Source organism: Paroedura picta, chromosome 2 (assembly GCF_049243985.1).
Source record: "Paroedura picta isolate Pp20150507F chromosome 2, Ppicta_v3.0, whole genome shotgun sequence".
NCBI lineage: Eukaryota > Metazoa > Chordata > Lepidosauria > Squamata > Gekkonidae > Paroedura > Paroedura picta.
Window position 1 is genome coordinate 179,715,901 of NC_135370.1, and position 26,075 is coordinate 179,741,975.

The 26,075-nt window shown below is 52.0% G+C and overlaps 1 protein-coding gene across 4 annotated transcripts in view; it reads left to right on the forward strand.

Annotated features, from left to right (window-relative positions):
- The window catches only part of TMEM260 (transmembrane protein 260), a 135,551-nt gene that overhangs the window by 21,564 nt on the left and 87,912 nt on the right, over nucleotides 1-26,075 (forward strand). For all 4 annotated transcript variants that reach the window (XM_077323991.1, XM_077323990.1, XM_077323989.1 and 1 more), the window contains 4 exons: nucleotides 11,878-12,055; nucleotides 13,915-14,028; nucleotides 22,040-22,219; nucleotides 25,975-26,015. In XM_077323991.1, the coding sequence (XP_077180106.1) occupies nucleotides 11,878-12,055; nucleotides 13,915-14,028; nucleotides 22,040-22,219; nucleotides 25,975-26,015 (513 nt within the window). The remainder of the gene's footprint in view (nucleotides 1-11,877; nucleotides 12,056-13,914; nucleotides 14,029-22,039; nucleotides 22,220-25,974; nucleotides 26,016-26,075) is intronic.

A 26,075-nucleotide genomic window follows, 5' to 3' on the forward strand; every position in this document is an offset into this window, starting at 1 on the left:
CCTTTGGGAACGCCGGGAGTTCAAGTAGCAAATCTTTTCTCGCTCGTCAAACAATAGTGAACCCTCCAGAAGGGAGACGGCCATCTCTATGGTAATTTGGGGGCAGAGAGTGGCCTATTGATTCAGTGGAAGAAGACATTATACGGTGTCAGTTGGGGTTGTTACAATTTCATTTGTCGCGTGACCCGAACTTAACCTTCTGAAAAACCTTTCTTCTGTCGACGCGAGCCCCGCCAGTTCGGGTGTGTTTATCACGCAGACGGTCGAGTACAGTAAAGAATCCCGGCGGCCCGGAACGTAGGGTGTAGGTTGACTTCTTTTTTTCGTCTAAAACGTGCACTCCCCCTTGCCCTATTTCCTGCCTTTATGTGCTGTATAAATCAGTTATTTTAACAAGTCCTCCCCTCCCCCTAGTCTGCGGCGTGTTTTGAAACATTTCGGGAGTTTTGTATTCATTTGCGGATCGAGACAATTTCATTGCTCTGTTTAATTGGAGGGGTTGCTTTTGGACGTCGACAATAGTTGAAAGGATTCCCACTTAAGGGGACATTGTTCTTACACGCTGGATTAGCGTTAACGGTATTCTGTCACTTTGTTCTCCTAATCAGGTTTTTCTTTCCGCCAGGTAGTTAGGGGTCCCCGCTCACACACTTTTTTATGAAATGCATTTCTTTTAAAAACAATATCTCTACTTGTTGCTTGCAATCGGTCTTTTTCCAAAGACGGAAGGGTTTGTTTTCCCTATTTTTATCAATTAAATTTGGGTTGTTTTTTTTTTTTAGTGTGTTTGATGTCCAAAGCTCTGTAATGGGTCCATTTTAAAATGTATACAGCTTTCTGGATTGTAGGGTCTTTGCTCTCCCTAAACCTCTGAGTTGCTTGCATAAACACTTCACCAAACAGAATTTTTTAGGGATTGTTTCAGAGAAGAGGTGTGTGTGTGTGGGTTAATCCTTTAAAAAAAATCGTAGTGCCGACATTTCAGCTGGATAGATATTACAATAGTCAGCTGCATGTTGAAATCCTTATATAGTCATTCTCCTCCTTTGGTATACGAGATTTTAACGTGTGCATCAAAGGGAACTGTTTTTGTCTTCTTTCTTTTAAGTAAGGACATAGGGAATGGCTTGACTTCCCGAATGTTTTCAGCCTCATTTCACCATACGTATTTTTGTGATGTGTTTAAATTGTGAAACGCTAGCTGTAGCTTACATTACCCCCACCCCAATCTCTGGAAAACGGTTTGCAAAGAAGGAATGTAATTGTTTCATAAATGCCCCTTTCTGAAAATTAAGGCTTAGCATGTTGCCGAATATGACATTCGTAAAGGGAAAAGAAAAGACAAATTCCTTCTTAAGTCACCGTCCCAAACTGAAACGCTAGAATTTAATTATTATGCTGGTTTTGAATTCTGCGGGCAGATGCGGAGTTCTAAGAACGCTTGCTCTTAAGCAGAATGAAAGCTGGCAAATATCAATTAAGAACAAATGTAACTTTTTCTTTCTTTTCGGGGGGGTGGAAATGAATGCGGAATTCAGATGACATTAAACGGCCATCTAAACCTCTCATTCTTTCTTTTTTTGGACAACTGGACAACTCTTGGGTGGAAATCACTTAGGAAAACTCCCCGCCTGCTTTCCCCTTAGAGTTTTTAGTCATGGCTGATGAGTGGTTCAGGTAGGACGGACGATGGCTTGCCCCTTTAGCGAAGAGGCTGGCTTAAAAGGAAAGTGCAGGGGTTCCTGGGGCAGGTGTGAAGCTAAACGGATTCCGCTTGTGCCCGCATCAGAAGCCACGGAGCATCTCCCCCTCTTCGGGGTGGGGGGAGTGTTGGCCTTGCTAGCCTGCGGCAACCAAAACAACCCATATTCTCACGTCACCTTAAAAGACTGGCCAATTTATTATGGCGGACGCTTCCCTGGGCCAAAGCCTGCTTGGTGGAAGGCATGGTCATGAGATTAATGCTTGACGGAAGGGAAAGGAATTTTAAATATCTGGGGAGGCCGAGATTGTTCCTTGCTGCCTCTCCAGAGTCAAGCCGGGCAGGAAGGATAGCGGTCTTTTAAAGCATTGCCTCTACCTTGCATGAGGCTGGGGCAACGAAAAGTCAGGTTGGCCTGTGGATTTTGATTGAAGTTCATTTCAATGATGTAGGCTAGATATCAGGAAAAAAATTTTCACAGCCAGAGTAGTTGAGCAGTGGAATAGGATGCCTAAGGAGGTGGTGAGCTCCCCCTCACTGGCAGTCTTCAAGCAAAGGTTGGATACACACTTTTCTTGGATGCTTTAGGATACTCTGGGCTGATCCTGTGTTGAGCAGGGGGTTGGACTAGATGGCCTGTATGGCCCCTTCCAACTCTATGATTCTATGATTCTATGGCCTGTATGGCCCCTTCCAACTCTATGATTCTGTGATTCTATGATTCTATTTCCAGGTGGGATGAACGATAAGTCCCTGTCCACAACAATTTTATTTCTGAATCTTTCGCAGCTTTTGGGTAATACTTTTTCGGTGGTCGGGGCCTTCGTGGGACTGTCTCCTCACCCAGATTTATTTATTTTATTTATTATATATTTATATACCGCCCTCCCCGGAGACCACCGTGTCACATTTTCCCCGTCTCCTCACCCGCCTACCATCCGACAACTTAATGAATCAGATTTCCCACTTGCCCCTAAGTTTTCCCTGCTCCCGTATGCCAGTCGGGAGGAAATGGAATTCCGAAGGCTTATTCCCTTCGAGCATTGTATCTTTGACCATCCTCCCATTCAGCGACGGGCAGAAAATTAAAACTCTATTCTTGGAATAAAGAGAAGGGGAGAATTTTCCGATTAAGGTAAATTTGGATCCATTTCTTCCCGATTAGAGATTAGAGACGATGGCCTTTGTGCGGCGAACGGCGAGGGTCGTTATAATTTCGGAAAGCGGCTAATACTGAACGGAACAAGTCGCTTCTAAGTTTTGGCAAAGTGGGGGTGGGAGAAAAGACTATAGACAACTGAGGCATTAATTTCCCGTTTAGCAGACTGTCTGCCGTGACCTCCCGACTAATTGATCTCTCCCGCAGACGCTCGTACGGGGAGATTTCTTTCCCCTCCCTCCTGCCGCCAAGCCCGCTGGAATCCGGGGGACCTTTTTAAAAAACAGTTCCTTCTCGTTTGCTTAGAAAGAAGACACTTTTTTTTTCTCTGCTTAATTTTGGAAGGGGGGGGACACAAGAAAGCAGGCCAACTCCCCCCCCCCCACCACCCTTTAAAAAAAATAAAAAGACTGCAGAAGCTTTGATGACAGCCAGTCGAAGTTAGAATTAGTTCAAGGAAATGTTAATAAAGCCCTGCCTCCCTTAATCCCCTCGATATCGCCAGGTATCCTCCCGTTCATGGGTTAATTGCTTTAAAAGCGGAGGCAGGGATGCAAACGGTGGGCCGCTTCACCTTTTCACAGCTGTTCCCATTGAGTGACAACTAAATCCCATGTGTAAGATGAGGAAGAGCTCAGTCTCCAATTGGGAGAAAATTTATGTAAACCGCAATCCCTTCAGAATTGCGCGCAAGTCATAGACTTTCTTGATTTACCCTGCTTTTCCCGGAAAGCGCTATTGTTCCCCCCTCTAAGTCCTATCAGCCCTTTGTAGCGGCATATCACAGCGGCGGGGAGATAGCTTGAAATATATAAATGCTATCATAGCGCTGATTAATAGCACCGCTTACGACTCAGGTCTGATAACGGGAGCGGCTCTCCACTCAATTTCAGATACCGCTAATGGAATCTGTCTTCCCCAATTGTAATTTGAGAAGGTCTAATTTGCTACGGAGCTTGAATCTGTCACCAGCCGGGGATTTGGGGGTCAGGAGAGAGCTGCCAGGTTTCTGCCCCGGAGCTTGTATCTCTCGTTTTGAATGGCACAGCCCCCTGCCTGCCACGGAGCTGATAGGCCCTCCGTGGGGTTTATGCCACTCCATACAATAGGCGAGGGCTTTCTAGCCCGACTCCGTAATTGTGAAGCGAGCTCATATTTCCACAGCTCCTCTGCTGCATAATTTCTAATAAGTGGGTTTCTTTTTTTTTTTTTAAACAAATGTCAGATTATGGAAAGTTTCCTCAATTACAAAAAAAAAAAAAGCACACCCCACCTTGTGGAACATTTAAATTGCTAAATCTGCTACATGCTGAGTTTTTCTGTCTCTCTTCTGCTTACCCCCCCCTTTTTTTTTGGTTCTGCTGGAATGTGGACCACACTTAAACCGGACCTGTCAAAGTGTTGAAACGGGTGCATATTTCATGGCGTTGATCTATACGTTTGAAAAAGCACGTCTCGAATGAAGGATCAGGCCGCGGTTGAGGCCTGGCTGTCTTCGGAACGGATCGCGGCATGGCAAAAGTTGCGGTGGGACTGGCCAGGATGGAGTTTTCGCAACTTGGAGGTGGAAGAGTTTTCTGAAATGCCTTTTGACATGAGTTGTGGAATCATCGAATCGGAAGGGATCTCCAGGGTCATCTAGCCCAACCCCATGCACAGTGCAGGAAACTCACAACTGCCTGCCCACCTACAGTATCCTCTGTTTCGTGCCCAGATGATACCCCCCCACCCCCAAAAATAACCAGAATCCCTGTTCCGTCTGGCCTGGAGGAAATTCACCTTCTGACCTCAAAGTGGCGATGGGCATTTCCCTGGGCATGCAAGAAAGGGCCACAAGAGCCAAGCACTGACACAGCCCCTCCTGCCCACCCACTCACAACCTGCCTAACTTGACAGAATCAGCTTTTCTGTCAGGTGACAATCTAGCCTCAGCTTAAAAACTTCCATAGGATGAGACCTTACCACCTCCCAAGGATGCCTATTTCACCGAGGAACCTCTCTAACTGTCAGGAACTTCTTCCGGAGGTTTAGCTGAAAGTTCTTTTGAATTAATTTTGACCCCTTGGTTCTGGTCCGCCCCACTGGGGCAACAGAAAACAACCCTGCTCCATCTTCTATAGCAGGGGTAGTCAACCTGTGGTCCTCCAGATGCCCATGGACTACAATTCCCATGAGCCCCTGCCAGCAATTGCTGGCAGGCGCTCATGGGAATTGTAGTCCATGAACATCTGGAGGACCACAGGTTGACTACCCCTGTTCTATAGGACAGCCCTTCAAGTACTTGAAGATGGCTGTCATATTATACAGCTTTGGTGGGTCATGGTGATCCTGTGAGAGTTGTCAAGGAAAAGTCCCTTGTGTCAAACATTCGTCCACACTGTTATTTATCATTATTTGCTTCAGCAGCAAGTTATAGTGGTTGAAGAGTGACAGCTTCTAATCTGAAGAACCAGGTTAGATTCCCTACTCTTTCTCCACATGAAGCCAGCTGGGTGACCTCGGGCTAGTTACAGTTCTCTTAGAGCTGTTCTTCCAGAGCAGTTCTGTTCAAGCTCTCCCCATCTGCCAGTTTGATGTAGGGGTTAGGAGTGCGGACTTCTAATCTGGCATGCCAGGTTCGATTTTGCACTCCCCCACATGCAGCCAGCTGGGTGACCTTGGGCTCGCCATGGCACTGATAAAACTGTTCTGACCGGGCAGTGATATCAGGGCTCTCTCAGCCTCACCCACCTCACCGGGTGTCTGTTGTGAGGAGAGGAAAGGGAAGGCGACTGTAAGCCGCTTTGAGCCTCCTTCAGGTAGGGAAAAGCGGCATATAAGAACCAACTCTTCTTCTTCTTCTTCTTCTTCTTCTTCTTCTTCTTCTTCTTCTTCTTCTTCTTCTTCTTCTTCTTCTTCTTCTTCTTCTTCTTCTTCTTCTTCTTCTTCTCCTTCTCCTTCTCCTTCTCCTTCTCCTTCTCCTTCTCCTTCTCCTTACAGGATGTCTGTTGAGGGGAGAGGAAGGAAAGGGTGTTTGGAACCTGCTTTGGGCAGGGTACAAGCTTTCATGAGCCACTGAAGAAGTAAGCGGTGATTCCCAAAAGCTACTAAAATCTTTTCGACCACGGAGGGCAGACTAATGTGGCTTCCTATTGATCTTGTGATGAGTTGGCCATTGGTCTGTCAAAGCCAGGATTGTCAAGTCATCAGCACCTGAGTGCCAGTGTGGTGGTGAAGAACGAGACCTTGGGGTACTTGTGGATTGTAAGCTAAACATGAGCAGGCAGTGTGATGCAGCGGTAAAAAAGGCAAATGCCATTTTGGGCTGTATCAACAGGGGCATCACATCAAAATCACAAGATGTCATAGTCCCATTGTATACGGCACTGGTCAGACCACACCTGGAGTACTGTGTGCAGTTCTGGAGGCCTCACTTCAAGAAGTACGTAGATAAAATTGAAAGGGTACAGAGGAGAGCGACGAAGATGATCTGGGGCCAAGGGACCAAGCCCTATGAAGATAGGTTGAGGGACTTGGGAATGTTCAGCCTGGAGAAAAGGAGGTTGAGAGGGGACATGATAGCCCTCTTTAAGTATTTGAAAGGTTGTCACTTGGAGGAGGGCAGGATGCTGTTTCTGTTGGCTGCAGAGGAGAGGACACGCAGTAATGGGTTTAAACTTCAAGTACAACGATATAGGCTAGATATCAGGAAAAAAAATTTAACAGAGTAGTTCAGCAGTGGAATAGGCTGCCTAAGGAGGTGGTGAGCTCCCCCTCACTGGCAGTCTTCAAGCAAAGGTTGGATACACACTTTTCTTGGATGCTTAGGGCTGATCCTGCGTTGAGCAGGGGGTGGGACTAGATGGCCTGGATGGCCCCTTCCAACTCTATGATTCTATGATTCTAAGAACAGCAGCCTCTAATCTGGAGAATGGGGTTTGATTCTCCACTTCTCCACATGTGGCCAGAAGAGGAAAGTTGGTTCTTATATGCCACTTTTCTCTACCCGAAGGAGTCTCCAAGTGGCTTACAGTTGCCTTCCCATTCCTCTCCCCACAACAGACACCCTGTGAGTTGGGTGAGGCTGAGAGAGCCCTGATATCACTGCTCAGTCAGAACAGCTTTCTCAGTGCTGTAGCAAGTCCAAGGTCACCCAGCTGCTGCATGTGGAGGAGTGGGGAATCCCGCCTTTCAGTGGGGACATTCTGGTCACATTAACGTTCCGCCACAGTCAAATTTCTTGGAGAGTCATATTTTGAAGGATGTTGATTTGCAAGGGGGGGGGAGGCATTCAGGTGGGAGAAGGTAGATAGCTTAAGATAGGCTGGCTCAAACCACTAGCTTGCCTGTTTCCTGTCCCAGACATAACACACTGACTTCCCTGTACATCTTTATTTATTTACAATAGATTTATAGTCCACTCTCTCTGTTAAAAACTACCCGAGGTGGCTCGCAGACATCTTTAAACGCATGCTCTTATAAACGTGCCAATGCAAGGGGGGGGGAGAAAACAGCATAAAAAATGAATTAACTGCAGTGGGCAGCTTTGTGTCTTATGAAAAAACAGCAGGTAATAAAACTTGCTTTGGTGATCACTGAACCCCAAAGCTGTCAGTACTGCAGAATAGAGGGGGGGGGCAGTGCCGACGGCAGTGCGCCAGCTGGCGTCCGCAGGCAGACACAGAGCTCTGCACCTGTGCGCGGGCGCCGGGTGGCGCACTGCTGGCACCCCTCCCCTGCCCTCCATGCCGCAGCACTTGCCACTTTTGCTCACGTGGGCACATTTTGAATGTCAAAACTGGATGTAACCACAAAATGGCTGCCACAGGAGGCGAGGTCAGTCACAAAATGGCTGCCAGAGAAGGTGGAGCCATAGATAAGTGAAAAACAAAATCAAAAGGCCAAAATAATGACTCTCATCCACTATTATGAGGTATATATTAAGTGTATTAATCATTCAACTTCTTGGCAATCAGAACAGGGTCTCGGGTACATTTCTCCCATTTTCTGATTCTTCCTCAGTGATTGCCACTCCAAAGAGCTACCAATAAATAGTTTCATAATAATTGACAAAATATCATAATGTGTACAAAGTAATACAAACCAAACTAGATACATTTGCCAACATACCTATGTTCCATTGAGTGGTTATAAAATAAGACATATCTCTTGGCTGTAAGCTCTGTTATCCTGAGAGAAGGTGGAGCCAGCCGCAAAATGGCGGCTGCAGAAGGTGGAGCCAAAAAGAAACTGGGCCGTGGGAAACACTGGCCAGCCGAATAGATAATGCTGAACTGGTGTAGAATGTTTTCTGGCCCCTATTTGCCCTGTACTTCCCTTTTTATCAGGAAAAAAAAATTCACAGTCAGAGTAGTTCAGCAGTGGAATAGGCTGCCTAAGGAGGTGGTGAGCTCCCCCTCACTGGAAGTCTTCAAGCAAAGGTTGGATACACACTTTTCTTGGGTGCTTTAGGATGCTTCGGGCTGATCCTGCGTTGAGCAGGGGGTTGGACTGGATGGCCTCTATGGCCCCTTCCAACTCTATGATTCTATGATTTTTAATTGAGGAGGCTTTATCTAATTGTCGTGGAATGAGCTCCCAAGAACATCAGGGCCCTAATGAAATCTATCACAGCTCCGTAGGGCCTGCAAGGTGGATCTCTCCTGGCAGGCCTATGGTTGAGGCCAGGTTGGACAAGCGGAAACACCAGTTTCCCTCACCTGTCCCAAGGTGGAAATTGAAACTGTTACGTCCCCATTGCTCGGCTATCTTTAACTGTTTTAACATTTGCATTGTTATTTGTGTTGATGATTGACTGTTGTGAACCGGCCCGAGACAGCAGGGGTGGGTTATAAAAGTACTAATTAATTAACAAATAATAATTAATTAACATGGTCAGCAATTACTGAAGTGGGGGGGGTGTCCCTCTGTGTGATTCCTTTCTGTGTCTCAAACCACCAGAGCCTGCTGGATTTTGGCTGGCAGAAATATTTCCCGGCAACACGAGGCTAGTACACAACCCTGTGTATAAGATTTGGGATGGGGAGGCAAGGGGGAAATATTTCCCCCTGCCAAGCTTTCCTGCAAGGATATGGGGCCTTTAGAGTTGATGGCGGGAGACCCCCTTCTACCCCGTCCGTCCAGTTGGACTGCGACGGCCTCTGCACGTGACCCACCCATTCCAGTAATTGTGACTGATAAATACAACTCTGATGCTTGCTCTTTGGCCTGAAAAGAAAAGAATGAATCCAGCCGGTCATTTTTCAGGTTTATAAAAGGTTCCTTGTTGTGCTGCCGGGATATAAGTTTGACAGGCTCCCTCTGGCCACCAGTGGTGAATTGGGGGTAGGGCTGCCAGTTACAGGTCGGGAAATTCCTACAACAGCCTTTATCAACTTCTTTACTGATGAGATATTCTGGAACTTTTGCCCTTAATAAGTAGAGGGGTTCACCGACCCCAACTCAAACCTGGCAAATCTCTGTAGACATTTCATTCACAACAGATCTCACATGCAGGTATTAATAACTCCGTCCTCTCTTTTCCCAATTGGTTTGTTCAGACTCATAAGATCACATTTTGATTTCCAGGTGCGCATGCAGGTATTAATTCCAGGCAGTCTTTCCAAAGTACCCTATTTACTTCCAAACCTGTTTTATTTCTTTTCAAGCCAAAATTGCCACTCATATGGATTTTCTCGAGATCAGAGGTTTCGTCTTCCCCGTGCAGGGTCTTTAGTAACAAAGATATCGCCAAGTTCTTTGGGAACTTTTGATGCCTTCTCTGATTGTTAACTCATAATATGTACTCTGGAGCTGTCTCGGGTGATTCTTAGGATGTCCAAAACCATAACAAGACACATTCTCTCTTTCTGACTTTTCCACTGTCTTTATCGGCAGCATTCTGTCACTCTGTGCCTATGCCAGGAGTTCCTTACCAGGTTTCCGGGAATCCCCTGGGTTGCGTGGTTTTTCCCAGAAGTTTGGACAGCCGCTGACTTTTATTTATTAATTACATTTCTACACTGCCCTTCCCCAAGGGCTCAGGGCGGTTTACAACATGATAATACATTCAGTTAAAACAGCCTTCTTCAACTTTTTCACCCTTGAAACCCCCCTGAAACCTTCTTCAGGCTTCGAGAAACCCCAGAAGTGGCACAATCGTGCAGAATATGGTTGGGGAGCAGAGCTGGGGACATGCCCACCCAGGGCTCCTCTCCTTCCCACCCCCTCCAGGCCCATCATTGGCCAGTTTAGGGGTGTGTGTGGGGGGAGGGGTTGACATGACCATCTATGGTCATATCACCTAATAAATGTTTAACAAAATTGAAAATATATATATAAAGTATTAATTAACTCCCACCCATTTGGGAAACCCTTTCAAGGTCATCGAGAAACCCCGGTGTTTCATGAAACCCTGAGTTACAACATAGTGGGGTAGGGTTGTGTGCTCCAGTGTGCTCTGGTGTGCTTCGCCATGCTTTGGCCACTTCAGCAATCACTGAAGCCCGAAGTGGCCTCTGCCATGGCATGGAGGGGAGGGGATCCGGCTGGTGCACCACCACCTGTGCTGCATCTCCCCCCTGTGCTGCGGCTCTGGCCATTTGCATTGAGGTAGTACGGGCCTCGAGCCTCTTGTGGCGCAGAGTGGTAAGGCAGCAGACATGCAGTCTGAAAGCTCTGCCTATGAGGCTGGGAGTTCGATCCCAGCAGCCGGCTCATGGTTGACTCAGCCTTCCATCCTTCCGAGGTTGGTAAAATGAGTACCCAGCTTGCTGGGGGGTAAATGGTAATGACTGGGGAAGGGAATGGCAAACCACCCCGTATTGAGTCTGCCATGAAAACGCTGGAGGGCGTCACCCCAAGGGTCATACATGACTCGGTGCTTGCACAGGGGATACCTTTGTCTTTACCAGTGGAATGCCTGTTTTGTGTCCCGCAGGGCCCTGATCTCACTTGGAAGAATGTTCCACCTGGGCAGAGAGAACCCTGTCTCTGGCAGAGGCCAGTTTCACCTTTCTGGGGCCAGGGACCTTTAGCAGACATCACTAAACGTCCCCGGAGGCCACTTCCCCTGTGGCTGCACAGGTCTAGTCTCTTTTGCCACAACAGAAACGGTAGACAGAAGCAATTGATTGGCCGGCTCCTGCATTTTGCTTCAGTGCCCAGTTCTCTGGAGGGGCATGCCACCACTTCTGGGGTTCCTGAAAAATGTTTCAGGGGTTCTTCCATGGTCAAAAGGGTGGAAAAGACTGGTTGACGCCACAAGAAAATGGGTTTTAGTTTAATTTTTAGAATTTCCCCCAGATTTCTATGATTATTGTAATTTGTATTTTATAGGTGTTCGCCTGCTCCGAGACCAATTTTGGAGAGGGGTGGGTTATAAATCTCGAGGGAGGGAGGGAGGAAGGAAGGAAGGAAGGAAGGAAGGAAGGAAGGAAGGAAGGAAGGAAGGAAGGAAGGAAGGAGAACTTGAATTCTGGAAGGGAGGGAGGGAGGGAGGAAGGAAGGAAGGAAGGAAGGAAGGAAGGAAGGAAGGAAGGAAGGAAGGAAGGAAGGAAGGAAGGAAGGAAGGAAGGAAGGAGAACTTGAATTCTGGAAGGAAGGAAGGAAGGAAGGAAGGAAGGAAAATTCAAGATAACACCCAGCTAGTGTTGCCAACTGCATGTGAGGACATTTTCCTGGAGATTTGGGAGCGGGGCCTGGGGAGGGGTATATGGGAAGGGAAGGAACTCTCCACCAGTGGAACAGATCTTGGGTCACCTGGAGGGGACTTCAAATTCCAGGAAAACTATTTCTGAAGCACAGATTTTGCGTTGCCCTTCCTGTTCTCGTTGTGCGCTGCGTTCCGTCGTGTTCCGCGTAAACATGACGGGGAAGGCAGGGAAGCGTGTATCATTCTGTCCGTGTGGTTTTTGCATTTCGGGGCGGGCAAGGACGGTAATGGGGGAGGGCATGAAGTTTTGTGGGTCTCCCCCCCCCCCCTTTCTGGTGACAGCGGTTGGCAAAGAAGATACATTCTTGTTATCTGCGTTTGCAGGCTTTCCGGTATGCCAGCTGCAGGCATCTTTGCCGCAGGGATGTTTTCATTTGCTCGGCTCACATGGCAGTGGTCCATCACGGCGGAGGTTTTCAGCTTAAACAATCTGTTCGTGGTGCTGCTGATGGCACTCTCCCTGCGCTTCGAGGAGGCGGCTTCCCCGAAGGAGAGATCAAAGGTAATCCACGCCGGATCGAAAAACAGGGCAGGATCTATTTTTATCGATGAGCACCCACACGTCTACGGGGAAGGTATCGGGACTCACAATGGAGGCCTACGTGGAAGACAACAGGGAAGGTGGCAGATGCTGTTGCGCCCGCTGATGACATCATCATTGGGCGTGGCAGGATTTGTCGCACTGCCCTGCCACTTTTCTCTGCAGCCTCACCTGCCGTCCTCTTTGCGGAGAGGCCAGCCAGGTACAGGGGCCGGCGGGACAGGCTGGCATGCGATAAAGTCCCGGACGTCACTGTATCTCATCTGTGTAGGTTTTTGCTCGCCGAAATTGAGGTTCGGTGTCCCCGCCCACTTGCACCAGGGGTGGAGCTAGAGACATCGTGACTGCAGAGGTCATGCAAAATGCACACCGAGTGAAAATTGACATGTCTGATTTTTAAAAGCAAAACTCCAGGGCAGAATCTTCCAGGGCAGATTTCAGCCTTAGAATCATAGAATCATAGAGTTGGAAGGGGCCATCCAGGCCATAGAATCATAGAATCATAGAGTTGGAAGGGGCCATCCAGGCCATAGAATCATAGAATCATAGAGTTGGAAGGGGTCACACAGGCCATCTAGTCCAACCCCTGCTCAACGCAGGATCAGCCCTAAGCATCCTAAAGCATCCAAGAAAAGTGTGTATCCAACCTTTGCTTGAAGACTGCCAGTGAGGGGAGCTCACCACCTCCTTAGGCAGCCTATTCCACTGCTGAACTACTCTGACTGTGAAAAACTTTTTCCCTGATATCTAGCCTATGTCGTTGTCCTTGAAGTTTAAACCCATTACTGCGTGTCCTCTCCTCTGCAGCCAACAGAAACAGCATCCTGCCCTCCTCCAAGTGACAACCTTTCAAATGCTTAAAGAGGGCTATCATGTCCCCTCTCAACCTCCTTTTCATTTGGGTGGGAGACCACTAAGGAAGCCCAGCTTTCCTGTGTAAAGGCAGGCCGTGGCAAGCTATGACCGAGTGTCTCTTGACTTGAAGACCTGACGGGGCCGCCGTGAGTCCTGCCCATCTGTCTGACGGAATGACGGCCTGCTGGGTGACTTTGGACCCAGTCACAGCTCTCTCAGAGCTCTCTCAGCCCCAATTGCCTCTGCTGTGGGGAGAGGAAGGGAAGGTGATCGTAAGCTGCCTTGAGACTCCCTCGTGTAGTAAAAAGCAGAGTATAAAAAACAAATCATCTTCTAGAATCATAAAATCATAGAGTTGGAAGGTGCCTCCTGGGTCATCTAGTCCAACCCCCTGCTCTATGCAGGAAACTCCCAACCCTCTCGCTCATCCACTGTCACCTGCCACCCCCTTGAACCTTCACAGAATCAGCCTCTCCGTCAGATGGCTCTCCAGCCTCTGTTTAAACATCTCCAAAGATGGAGAACCCTCCACCTCCCGAGGAAGCCTGTTCCACTGAGAAACCGCTCTAACTGTCAGGAACTTCTTCTGGAGGTTTAGACGGAATTTAGAATCATAGAACCCTAGAGTTGGAAGGGACCTCCTGGGTCATCTAGTCCAACCCCCTGCACTGTGCAGGACACTCCCAACCCTCTCGCTCACCCACTGTCACCTGCCACCCCCTTGAACCTTCACAGAATCAGCCTCTCTCCTGCTGCTCAAAGCTCTTCCCAAGCTTCCAGGGGAGCAGAGAGATGGAAGCTCTCCGCTTGGTCAACCGCTTCAGTTCATAAGCTGCAAAGATGCAGACGGCCTCCTGCCTCGCAGAGTTGATGCGGCAGAAAGACAGTCATTATTCTTCTTTAAAAACAGCAGAGCCGTTTCAAAGAACCTCTGTCAAGTGGGCTCTTTCGCCTCCCTTTTGCAGATCTCTAAAGTCGGAGCCTTTTGCTGCAGCCTGAGTTTGTGCAACCAGCACACGGTTGTGATCTACGTGCTCTGCATCGTCCTGTGGGTTTTCTCCCGCTTGTTCAGGGAAGGGGTGAGTATACCTGCCGGTGAAGAAAGTCAGCAAGTGGATGAGAGTGGCCAGATGTAGGTGTGGCCAGCCCCACCTTTGCAATGCTGGGGGGCAGCTTGGTAACTGGAAGGGGAGGGACTTGTTGCCTCAATCAGAAGGGGGGCTTCTGGGAGCCCATGGAGGCGTGACCCTTGGCTAAGGATAAGGAGTAACTGTGGCAGCACATTCTATATTTCAATCACTCTCTGTTTAAAGACCCAGGGCCTCCTGTGGCGCAGAGTGGTAAGGCAGCAGACATGCAGTCTGAAAGCTCTGCCCATGAGGCTGGGAGTTCGATCCCAGCAGCCGGCTCAAGGTGGACTCAGCCTTCCATCCTTCCGAGGTCGGTAAAATGAGTACCCAGCTTGCTGGGGGGTAAACGGTAATGACTGGGGAAGGCACTGGCAAACCACCCCGTATTGAGTCTGCCATGAAAACGCTGGAGGGCGTCACCCCAAGGGTCAGACATGACTCAGTGCTTGCACAGGGGATACCTTTACCTTTAAGGAGTAACTGTGGCAGCAAATTCTATATTTTAATCACTCTCTGTCTAAAGAAGCATTTCCTTTTGTTTTTCTTGAATTTATTCTCCATCAGCGTCACTGGATGCCTTGGAGTTTTAGTATTTTGGGAGAGGGAGATGTTCTCTTTGTCCACGCTCTCCTTCCCATATGTAATTTTATTAACCACTATCATATTCCTCCCGAGTAGTCTCATTTCTAAACTCTTCGGCCAGCTTGGTGTCGTGGTTAAGACCGGTGGCTTCTAATCTGGCGAGCTCGGTTTGATTCCCCGCTCCTCCGCATGCAGCCAGCTGTGTGGCCTTGGTCTAGTCACAATCCTGATAGATCTGTTGTCACAGAGCCGTCCTGTCAGAGCTCTCTCGGCCCCACCCACCTCACAGGGTGTCTGTTGTGGGGGAGAGGAAGAGAAGGCGATTGTAGGCCGCTTTGAGACTCCTTCGGGTAGTGAAAAACGGGGTATAAAAACCAACTCTTTTTCTTCTTCTTCCCTCCTAGAGGAGGTGTTCCAACGCCCTAATCATCATGTTGGTTACCCTCCTTTGTACTTTTTCCAGCTATGAAATGTCCTCTGGGATACACAGCTTTCTAAATAAGTCCATGTAGAATCATAGAATCCTAGAGTTGGAAGGGACCTCCTGGGTCATCTAGTCCAACCCCCTAAACTATGCAGGACACCCACAACCCTATCGCTCATCCACTGTCACCTGCCACCCCCTTGACCATTCACAGAATCAGCCTCTCCTATCCAGCCTCTGTTTCAAAATCTCCAAAGCTGGAGAACCCACCACCTCCCTAGGAAGCCTGTTCCACTGAGGAACCGCTCCGACTGTCAAGAACTTCTTCCGGAGGTTTAGACGGAATTTCTTTTGAATTAATTTCATCATAGATTTGCACAGGGCATAGATCTATACAGGACTTCCTACTATGAGCTATTTTATTTTTCCACCCGGTTTCCCATTAATCCTTAACCTAGGGCTGGCTTTATCCGCTGCTGCAGCACACTGTGTGGACACTTTTATGGAGCTCTCCTCTGTGACCCCCAGAATCTCCCCCCTACCCCCCGTCATTCATCAAGTTAAGACCCCATTAGCCTACATTTGAAATTGGAAGGTTTTTTATTTTTTTTGTTCCAATGTGCATCACTTTACGGTTCCCAACATGGAACATTATTTACCACAGTGTCGCCCGCTCGCCCCCTTTATCGAGACCCCCCCCCTGGCGCTCTTCACCTTTATCCTTTGGTGTTCCCCCTCCTGAATAAATCAGAAAAGTTCTCACTCCGTCTGTGGCCCTGAAATGGCCTTCATTAGAGCCTGCAGAAATCGAGGGATCAGAAGAGCTACTCTCTCTCTTAGCTGGTGCCATCCTGTGCGGTTGGAAACGCACAGGGTGCGTATCCTGCTGCCGTATAAAACCCTTCCACCGGGGCTCTCCCTGATGCTCCCCAAAAGGAGTCGGGAGGGAGGTTAAAAAAAAAAATTTGGATGAGCTGTTGGCGGAAGGCAGGTTTAAAATATTTTCTGTTTACAATGCATACGTAAAGAGGTTTTCATTCCTTTAAAAAATAAACAACAACAACGGGAGGGGGCTGCTGTCGGGAGAAAGCCGCCAACCCTTAATCACCCCAGAGTGGTTTATCGCAGCCTGGCAGCGTTGGCACCGTCCAGGAATGTCATGGTGCAATTTAAATAGCGAAGGAGATGCCACAAATGTGATCCCCGCTAACCTCTCGTGGTATTCGCTCCACTTAGCCATGCGGCCCCCTCCGCAAATAGGGTTGCTGAATTCCAGGTAGTGGTGGGAGGTCTCAGCTGATCCCCAAGAGACAGAAAACGGCTCCCCTGGAGGAAAGGGCTGCTTGGGAGGGGGGACTCAGGGATGCCAGCCTCCAGGTGGGGCCTGGGGATTCCCTGGAATGACAGCTCCTCTCCAGACTGCAGAGATCAGTTCCCCTGGAGGAAAGGGCTGCTTGGGAGGGGGGACTAGGGATGCCAGCCTCCAGGTGGGGCCTGGGGATCCCCTGGAATGACAGCTCCTCTCCAGACTGCAGAGATCAGTTCCCCTGGAGGAAAGGGCTGCTTGGGAGGGGGGACTCTGGGATGCCAGCCTCCAGGTGGGGCCTGGGGATCCCCTGGAATGACAGCTCCTCTCCAGACTGCAGAGATCAGTTCCCCTGGAGGAAAGGGCTGCTTGGGAGGGGGGACTCAGGGATGCCAGCCTCCAGGTGGGGCCTGGGGATCCCCTGGAATGACAGCTCCTCTCCAGACTGCAGAGATCAGTTCCCCTGGAGGAAAGGGCTGCTTGGGAGGGGTGGCTCAGGGATGCCAGCCTCCAGGTGGGGCCTGGGGATCCCCTGGAATGACAGCTCCTCTCCAGACTGCAGAGATCAGTTCCCCTGGAGGAAAGGGCTGCTTGGGAGGGGGGACTCAGGGATGCCAGCCTCCAGGTGGGGCCTGGGGATCCCCTGGAATGACAGCTCCTCTCCAGACTGCAGAGATCAGTTCCCCTGGAGGAAAGGGCTGCTTGGGAGGGGGGACTCAGGGATGCCAGCCTCCAGGTGGGGCCTGGGGATCCCCTGGAATGACAGCTCCTCTCCAGACTGCAGAGATCAGTTCCCCTGGAGGAAAGGGCTGCTTGGGAGGGGTGGCTCAGGGATGCCAGCCTCCAGGTGGGGCCTGGGGATCCCCTGGAATGACAGCTCCTCTCCAGACTGCAGAGATCAGTTCCCCTGGAGGAAAGGGCTGCTTGGGAGGGGGGACTCAGGGATGCCAGCCTCCAGGTGGGGCCTGGGGATCCCCTGGAATGACAGCTCCTCTCCAGACTGCAGAGATCAGTTCCCCTGGAGGAAAGGGCTGCTTGGGAGGGGGGACTCAGGGATGCCAGCCTCCAGGTGGGGCCTGGGGATCCCCTGGAATGACAGCTCCTCTCCAGACTGCAGAGATCAGTTCCCCTGGAGGAAAGGGCTGCTTGGGAGGGGGGGCTCAGGGATGCCAGCCTCCAGGTGGGGCCTGGGGATCCCCTGGAATGACAGCTCCTCTCCAGACTGCAGAGATCAGTTCCCCTGGAGGAAAGGGCTGCTTGGGAGGGGGGACTCAGGGATGCCAGCCTCCAGGTGGGGCCTGGGGATCCCCTGGAATGACAGCTCCTCTCCAGACTACAGAGATCAGTTCCCCTGGAGGAAAGGGCTGCTTGGGAGGGGGGGCTCAGGGATGCCAGCCTCCAGGTGGGGCCTGGGGATCCCCTGGAATGACAGCTCCTCTCCAGACTACAGAGATCAGTTCCCCTGGAGGAAAGGGCTGCTTGGGAGGGGGGACTCAGGGATGCCAGCCTCCAGGTGGGGCCTGGGGATCCCCTGGAATGACAGCTCCTCTCCAGACTACAGAGATCAGTTCCCCTGGAGGAAAGGGCTGCTTGGGAGGGGGGACTCAGGGATGCCAGCCTCCAGGTGGGGCCTGGGGATCCCCTGGAATGACAGCTCCTCTCCAGACTGCAGAGATCAGTTCCCCTGGAGGAAAGGGCTGCTTGGGAGGGGGGACTCAGGGATGCCAGCCTCCAGGTGGGGCCTGGGGATCCCCTGGAATGACAGCTCCTCTCCAGACTACAGAGATCAGTTCCCCTGGAGGAAAGGGCTGCTTGGGAGGGGGGACTCAGGGATGCCAGCCTCCAGGTGGGGCCTGGGGATCCCCTGGAATGACAGCTCCTCTCCAGACTACAGAGATCAGTTCCCCTGGAGGAAAGGGCTGCTTGGGAGGGGGGACTCAGGGATGCCAGCCTCCAGGTGGGGCCTGGGGATCCCCTGGAATGACAGCTCCTCTCCAGACTGCAGAGATCAGTTCCCCTGGAGGAAAGGGCTGCTTGGGAGGGGGGACTCAGGGATGCCAGCCTCCAGGTGGGGCCTGGGGATCCCCTGGAATGACAGCTCCTCTCCAGACTGCAGAGATCAGTTCCCCTGGAGGAAAGGGCTGCTTGGGAGGGGGGGCTCAGGGATGCCAGCCTCCAGGTGGGGCCTGGGGATCCCCTGGAATGACAGCTCCTCTCCAGACTACAGAGATCAGTTCCCCTGGAGGAAAGGGCTGCTTGGGAGGGGGGACTCAGGGATGCCAGCCTCCAGGTGGGGCCTGGGGATCCCCTGGAATGACAGCTCCTCTCCAGACTTCAGAGATCAGTTCCCCTGGAGAAAAGGGCTGCTTTGGAGGGGGGACTCAGGGATGCCAGCCTCCAGGTGGGGCCTGGGGATCCCCTGGAATGACAGCTCCTCTCCAGACTGCAGAGATCAGTTCCCCTGGAGGAAAGGGCTGCTTTGGAGGGGGGACTCAGGGATGCCAGCCTCCAGGTGGGGCCTGGGGATCCCCTGGAATGACAGCTCATCTCCAGACTGCAGAGATCAGTTCCCTTGGAGGAAAGGGCTGCTTGGGAGGGGGGACTCAGGGATGCCAGCCTCCAGGTGGGGCCTGGGGATCCCCTGGAATGACAGCTCCTTTCCAGACTTCAGAGATCAGTTCCCCTGGAGAAAAGGGCTGCTTTGGAGGGGGGACTCAGGGATGCCAGCCTCCAGGTGGGGCCTGGGGATCCCCTGGAATGACAGCTCCTCTCCAGACTGCAGAGATCAGTTCCCCTGGAGGAAAGGGCTGCTTGGGAGGGGGGACTCAGGGATGCCAGCCTCCAGGTGGGGCCTGGGGATTCCCTGGAATGACAGCTCCTCTCCAGACTGCAGAGATCAGTTCCCCTGGAGGAAAGGGCTGCTTGGGAGGGGGGACTCAGGGATGCCAGCCTCCAGGTGGGGCCGGGGATCCCCTGGAATGACAGCTCCTCTCCAGACTGCAGAGATCAGTTCCCCTGGAGAAAAGGGCTGCTTGGGAGGGGGGACTCCGGGATGCCAGCCTCCAGGTGGGGCCTGGGGATCCCCTGGAATGACAGCTCCTCTCCAGACTGCAGAGATCAGTTCCCCTGGAGGAAAGGGCTGCTTGGGAGAGGGGAGTCAGGGATGCCATCCTCCAGGTGGGGCCTGGGGATCCCCTGGAATGACAGCTCCTCTCCAGACTGCAGAGATCAGTTCCCCTGGAGGAAAGGGCTGCTTGGGAGGGGGGACTCAGGGATGCCAGCCTCCAGGTGGGGCCGGGGATTCCCTGGAATGACAGCTCCTCTCCAGACTGCAGAGATCAGTTCCCCTGGAGAAAAGGGCTGCTTGGGAGGGGGGACTCCGGGATGCCAGCCTCCAGGTGGGGCCTGGGGATCCCCTGGAATGACAGCTCCTCTCCAGACTGCAGAGATCAGTTCCCCTGGAGGAAAGGGCTGATTGGGAGGGGGGACTCAGGGATGCCATCCTCCAGGTGGGGCCTGGGGATCCCCTGGAATGACAGCTCCTCTCCAGACTGCAGAGATCAGTTCCCCTGGAGGAAAGGGCTGCTTGGGAGGGGGGACTCAGGGATGCCATCCTCCAGGTGGGGCCTGGGGATCCCCTGGAATGACAGCTCCTCTCCAGACTGCAGAGATCAGTTCCCCTGGAGGAAAGGGCTGCTTGGGAGGGGGGACTCAGGGATGCCAGCCTCCAGGTGGGGCCTGGGGATCCCCTGGAATGACAGCTCCTCTCCAGACTGCAGAGATCAGTTCCCCTGGAGGAAAGGGCTGCTTGGGAGGGGGGACTCCGGGATGCCAGCCTCCAGGTGGGGCCTGGGGATCCCCTGGAGTGACAGCTCCTCTCCAGACTGCAGAGATCAGTTCCCCTGGAGGAAAGGGCTGCTTGGGAGAGGGGAGTCAGGGATGCCAGCCTCCAGGTGGGGCCTGGGGATCCCCTGGAATGACAGCTCCTCTCCAGACTGCAGAGATCAGTTCCCCTCGAGGAAAGGGCTGCTTGGGAGGTGAGACTCAGGGATGCCAGCCTCCAGGTGGGGCCTGGGGATCCCCTGGAATGACAGCTCCTCTCCAGACTGCAGAGATCAGTTCCCCTGGAGGAAAGGGCTGCTTGGGAGAGGGGAGTCAGGGATGCCAGCCTCCAGGTGGGGCCTGGGGATCCCCTGGAATGACAGCTCCTCTCCAGACTGCAGAGATCAGTTCCCCTGGAGGAAAGGGCTGCTTGGGAGGGGGGACTCAGGGATGCCAGCCTCCAGGTGGGGCCTGGGGATCCCCTGGAATGACAGCTCCTCTCCAGACTGCAGAGATCAGTCCCCCTGGAGGAAAGGGCTGCTTGGGAGGGGGGACTCAGGGATGCCAGCCTCCAGGTGGGGCCTGGGGATCCCCTGGAATGACAGCTCCTCTCCAGACTGCAGAGATCAGTTCCCCTGGAGGAAAGGGCTGCTTGGGAGGGGAGACTCAGGGATGCCAGCCTCCAGGTGGGGCCTGGGGATCCCATGGAATGACAGCTCCTCTCCAGACTGCAGAGATCAGTTCCCCTGGAGAAAAGGGCTGCTTGGGAGGGGGGACTCAGGGATGCCAGCCTCCAGGTGGGGCCTGGGGATCCCCTGGAAGGACAGCTCCTCTCCAGACTGCAGAGATCAGTTCCCCTGGAGGAAAGGGCTGCTTGGGAGGGGGGACTCAGGGATGCCAGCCTCCAGGTGGGGCCTGGGGATCCCCTGGAAGGACAGCTCCTCTCCAGACTGCAGAGATCAGTTCCCCTGGAGGAAAGGGCTGCTTGGGAGGGGGGACTCAGGGATGCCAGCCTCCAGGTGGGGCCTGGGGATCCCCTGGAAGGACAGCTCCTCTCCAGACTGCAGAGATCAGTTCCCCTGGAGGAAAGGGCTGCTTGGGAGGGGGGACTCAGGGATGCCAGCCTCCAGGTGGGGCCTGGGGATCCCCTGGAAGGACAGCTCCTCTCCAGACTGCAGAGATCAGTTCCCCTGGAGGAAAGGGCTGCTTGGGAGGGGGGACTCAGGGATGCCAGCCTCCAGGTGGGGCCTGGGGATCCCCTGGAAGGACAGCTCCTCTCCAGACTGCAGAGATCAGTTCCCCTGGAGGAAAGGGCTGCTTGGGAGGGGGGACTCAGGGATGCCAGCCTCCAGGTGGGGCCTGGGGATCCCCTGGAATGACAGCTCCTCTCCAGACTGCAGAGATCAGTTCCCCTGGAGGAAAGGGCTGCTTGGGAGGGGGGACTCAGGGATGCCAGCCTCCAGGTGGGGCCTGGGGATCCCCTGGAAGGACAGCTCCTCTCCAGACTGCAGAGATCAGTTCCCCTGGAGGAAAGGGCTGCTTGGGAGGGGGGACTCAGGGATGCCAGCCTCCAGGTGGGGCCTGGGGATCCCCTGGAAGGACAGCTCCTCTCCAGACTGCAGAGATCAGTTCCCCTGGAGAAAAGGGCTGCTTGGGACTTAAAACTGCCAAGGGAGAGATCGGCTCTACCTGTCAGGATATGTTTGTCTGTTTTTCTCCCCTCTCCTATTCGATGGTGGGTGGGTTTGTTGTCTGATCTTGGAAGCTGGAGCCCAATTCTACCGGAATAACCGTTCCTCTGCAACTTGGCATGTCTTTCTGCGCAGGAATTGACTCTTGGCCACGTGCTGAAGTTGACTCTCTGCTTCTTGGCCGGCTGCCTTCCTTATCTCTACTTGCCTGCCTCTTCCCACTTCAACAAGGCCCGCTGGACCTGGGGAGACCAGACGACTCTGAAAGGCTTCATGACCCACCTTCTCAGGGAAGAATACGGAACGTTCAGCCTGGTAAACAGGACTCTCTTCTTAAGAACAAATATTCTTTTTCTGTAGTGCTGCAGTGAATCTTTGAGACACAAAAGGGCTGGACATCGTAGGAGCGGGAGAGGTTTACAATTATTACCGTTTTTTGTCTAGTAGTAGCAAATTTGAATGCAGGTTTTAATGCTTTTTTGTGCTCCTTTCTTTGGATAGCCGCAGTTACCTGATACCTGGGCAAATTAGTTAATCCACCTTCATGCTGCTTGGACAGGGAGTTGTTTTTGGGAAGATAGGAGAGTGGGTATGCCGCTGGGTGCAGCCCAGTTTTTGCTGTGGGCCTTGATAAGGTCCCCCAGGGCAGTGGTCCCCAACCTTTTTATCACCGGGGACCACTCAAAGCCTTTTACTGAGGCCCGGGAGGGGGGGTAGTTTACTCCTCTATTCTCAACCACTGCCCTAACACTCTCTGGTCGCTATGGTCGTGTTTAAACATCCCTTCAAAATAAGATACAGACACGCCACAACAATGAAGTGTGTTGTAAAGGGCTGGGGGGGATGAAGTAAAGGGCCGGGGGGGGGGAGAGAAGGCGTCCTTTGGGGCCCACCTCCAATTAGTCGAAGGACCACATGTGGTCCGCGGCCCACAGGTTGGGGATCGCTACCCCAGGGGGTGCCCCAGTACCCATCTCCCTACAACAAAGAGAGGGATGCCTGTCTCCAGGTGTAGGACCTGAAGATCCCCCAGAATTCCAGCTTGTCTCCGGATGATGGAGATCACTTCCACCTGAGAAAATGCCTGTTTTGCAGGGCAGACTGTATGACACATGGAGGTCCCCAGGATCCATCCCCAAATTGCTCGGTTTCCCTGACTGGTTCTGGTGACCCTACATCCCCATCCCCCACCAGTGGCTGGGGGGGGGACCTGGTGACCAACGTTCCCTCTGTTTTGTTTCCCCTACAGAGCAGTTCACATCCTGAGCATAATATCTTTTTGTTTATTTGGGGATTTTTATTTTAGGAATTTGGCAACAGAGATCTTTCTCAGAGGGATTCAAAGCAAATGACACCTACCGAATCAATACAGTCCGCAAAACGGGACATTCAGTAACCTGTGTATTAGGATTTCAGAAGTCTGGAACCACCAGGAGGGACTGAAGCGTGGCATAAATATTTCCATGACCCATTTAGCCAAGGATGGCCAAACTGTGGCTCTCCAGATGTCCATGCTGTAAAAGGTTCATGGGAATTTATCATTCATTCATTCATTCATTCATTCATTTATTGTATTTATATACCGCCCTCCCCGGGGGCTCAGGGCAGTTTACATAGTAACATAAGAACAATACATGGAACAGTCTATAAAACATTTGAATAACTGTACAAAAATAACAGATAATTGTAAACATAACAGTATAGTATAACCAATACAACAATGCAGCAATACAGATTGTTGCAATAAACAGTACAAACAATACAATTGAAGCCCATGGACATCTGGCGATTCGCCGTTTGGTCACTCCTTGGTGTAAGTGGTACAGAAATGATGGAATAGGATCCCGTGAGCTTGGTGTGGTGGTTAAAAGTAGTGGCCTCTAATCTGGATAACTGAGTTCGATTCCCTACTCCTCCTCCACGTGCAGGCGGCTGGGTGACCTCGTGTGAGGTCTCAGACAGTTGTCACAATGAGCCAACTACGTTTGATAAGAAGAAGTCTCTTTATTGGAAATTAACAAACTGCGCCTACAAGGTTCTTGTCAAGACTAAAGACAATACTAGGGTTGTGCGATTCGGCCGCCGAAGCGGCCGTTCCGTCCGGGCGCAGCCAGCGCCGCGCCGCAGGGGGGGAGGGCGGTGCCGGCAGCGGCGTGACAGTGGGCGCAACCACGCAGGCGTGGAATTCCGCGCCTGCGTGGTTGCGCCCGCTGTCACGCCGCTGCCGGCACCGCCCCCCCTGCAGTGCGGCGCTGGCTGCGCCCGGACGGAACAGCCGCTTCGGCGGCCGAATCGCACAACCCTAGACAAGACAGCTACCAGATGGTGTTAACCTGCAGTACTCACCAGCCCTTCTTGTACCTGTTGGGGGCGCAAATTGGTCAGGCTGTAGATCAAAGACACAACATCCCAGGAACACAACAAGAGAGAGAAGGCACCATTGTGTAGCAGAGAGCAGATGGCAAGCACCCTAAGCTTTCTAGCATTCTAACCCTTAACCCAAATTCGAACGTTCTAACCCCTTATAGCGAAAGAGCAGTATTCATGAATCCACGGCTAGGAATCTGGGGGTGATCTTGGGTGCCTCCCTTTCGATGGAGGCCCAGGTCACAGAGGTAGCGTGTAAAGCGTTTTCCCCCCTTCGCCAAGCGTGGCTAGTAGCACCCTACCTGCCCTCGGACTGTCTCTATGGTTGTGCGATTCGGCAGCCGAAGTGGCCATTCCCGCCAGTAGCCAACACCGCGCCATGGGGGAGAAGGGGAGGGAAAGTCCGCTTCGGCTGCTGAATCGCACAACCCTACTAGCCACAGTGATCCCCTAGCCACAGCGATGGTCACCTCCAGACTGGACTTCTGTGACTTGCTCTCTGCTGGCCTCCCCTCGTCCTTGACCCAGAAACTCCAGTGGGTGCAGAGTGCAGCTGCCAGGGCCCTCACTGGTACATCTTGGAGGACCCATTTCCAGCCTCCGCTGAGGCAGCTGCATCGGTTACCAGTCCTGGCCCGGATCAAGTTCTGATCTCTAAGGCCATTCTTGGATTGGGCCCTGCATCAATGGCCCAGCGCTTCCCTTATGCATAGGGCTGTCCCGGCAGGGCCGCAGATGGTGACCATGGCTTCACAGGGACCGCGGAAGTATCCGCACTCACTTACTGTAGGCTGTCCAGGGCCCTGGTTTGGGCCAGGCTGGGGATGGTGTTGGTGTCATGCACAATCGGGAATTAGCCCCGCTGCCCCTGCCACTCCGGACTACTGCCCCGTACATAATTGATATGTGAGACCAATTAAAAATTGTGCTCCTTGATTGTGAGAATAGTCGCTGTCTATAAGTGTCACATAAGTCGAATTAAGTCTGTTTTGCGGTTGACGGGCGTTTCCTCTGGCATGCCAAAAGCCTCGTGCAGCAAAACAACCTCTCGCATCGGTTGAAAAGCACGTACTTTGGAGAGCACCGTGGTGGGGGGTTGGCACAGGAAGTGCCAGGCGGAACAGGATGTGTCTGGCAGAACAGGAAGTTTCAGACAGAACAGGAAGTGTCAGAACTGGAACAGGAAGTTTCAGGCAGAACAGGAAGTGTCAGAACTGGAACAGGAAGTGTCTGGCAGAACAGGAAGTGTCAGAACTGGAACAGGAAGTGTCTTGCAGAACAGGAAGTTTCAGGCAGAACAGGAAGTGTCAGAACTGGAACAGGAAGTGTCTGGCAGAACAGGAAGTGTCAGAACTGGAACAGGAAGTGTCTGGCAGAACAGGAAGTGTCAGAACTGGAACAGGAAGTGTCTTGCAGAACAGGAAGTTTCAGGCAGAACAGGAAGTGTCAGAACTGGAACAGGAAGTGTCTGGCAGAACAGGAAGTGTCATGATCCGCTTCCTCCCTTTGCTTCGCGGCGTGGTAACCAGAACCACTCGTATTTAATCTGGATTTGCCTTTTCATCTTGACAGAGGTCATTATTTCAGCACAGTCTCCGTGGGAAAACCGCCACAGTAAGAGGACGTAAACACGTTTCACGGGCCTTTGCTTTAAAACGTACGCAGCGTAAACGCAAGGTTTCTTTCTTCTTTTCTCGGTCCAGGCGAAATCGGAAAATGGATCCAGTATGACGGATATATTGCTGTAAGTACATGCAGGCTGTGTGGTTTAATTCGTACGAGCGTCGGAAGCTGTCATTACCGA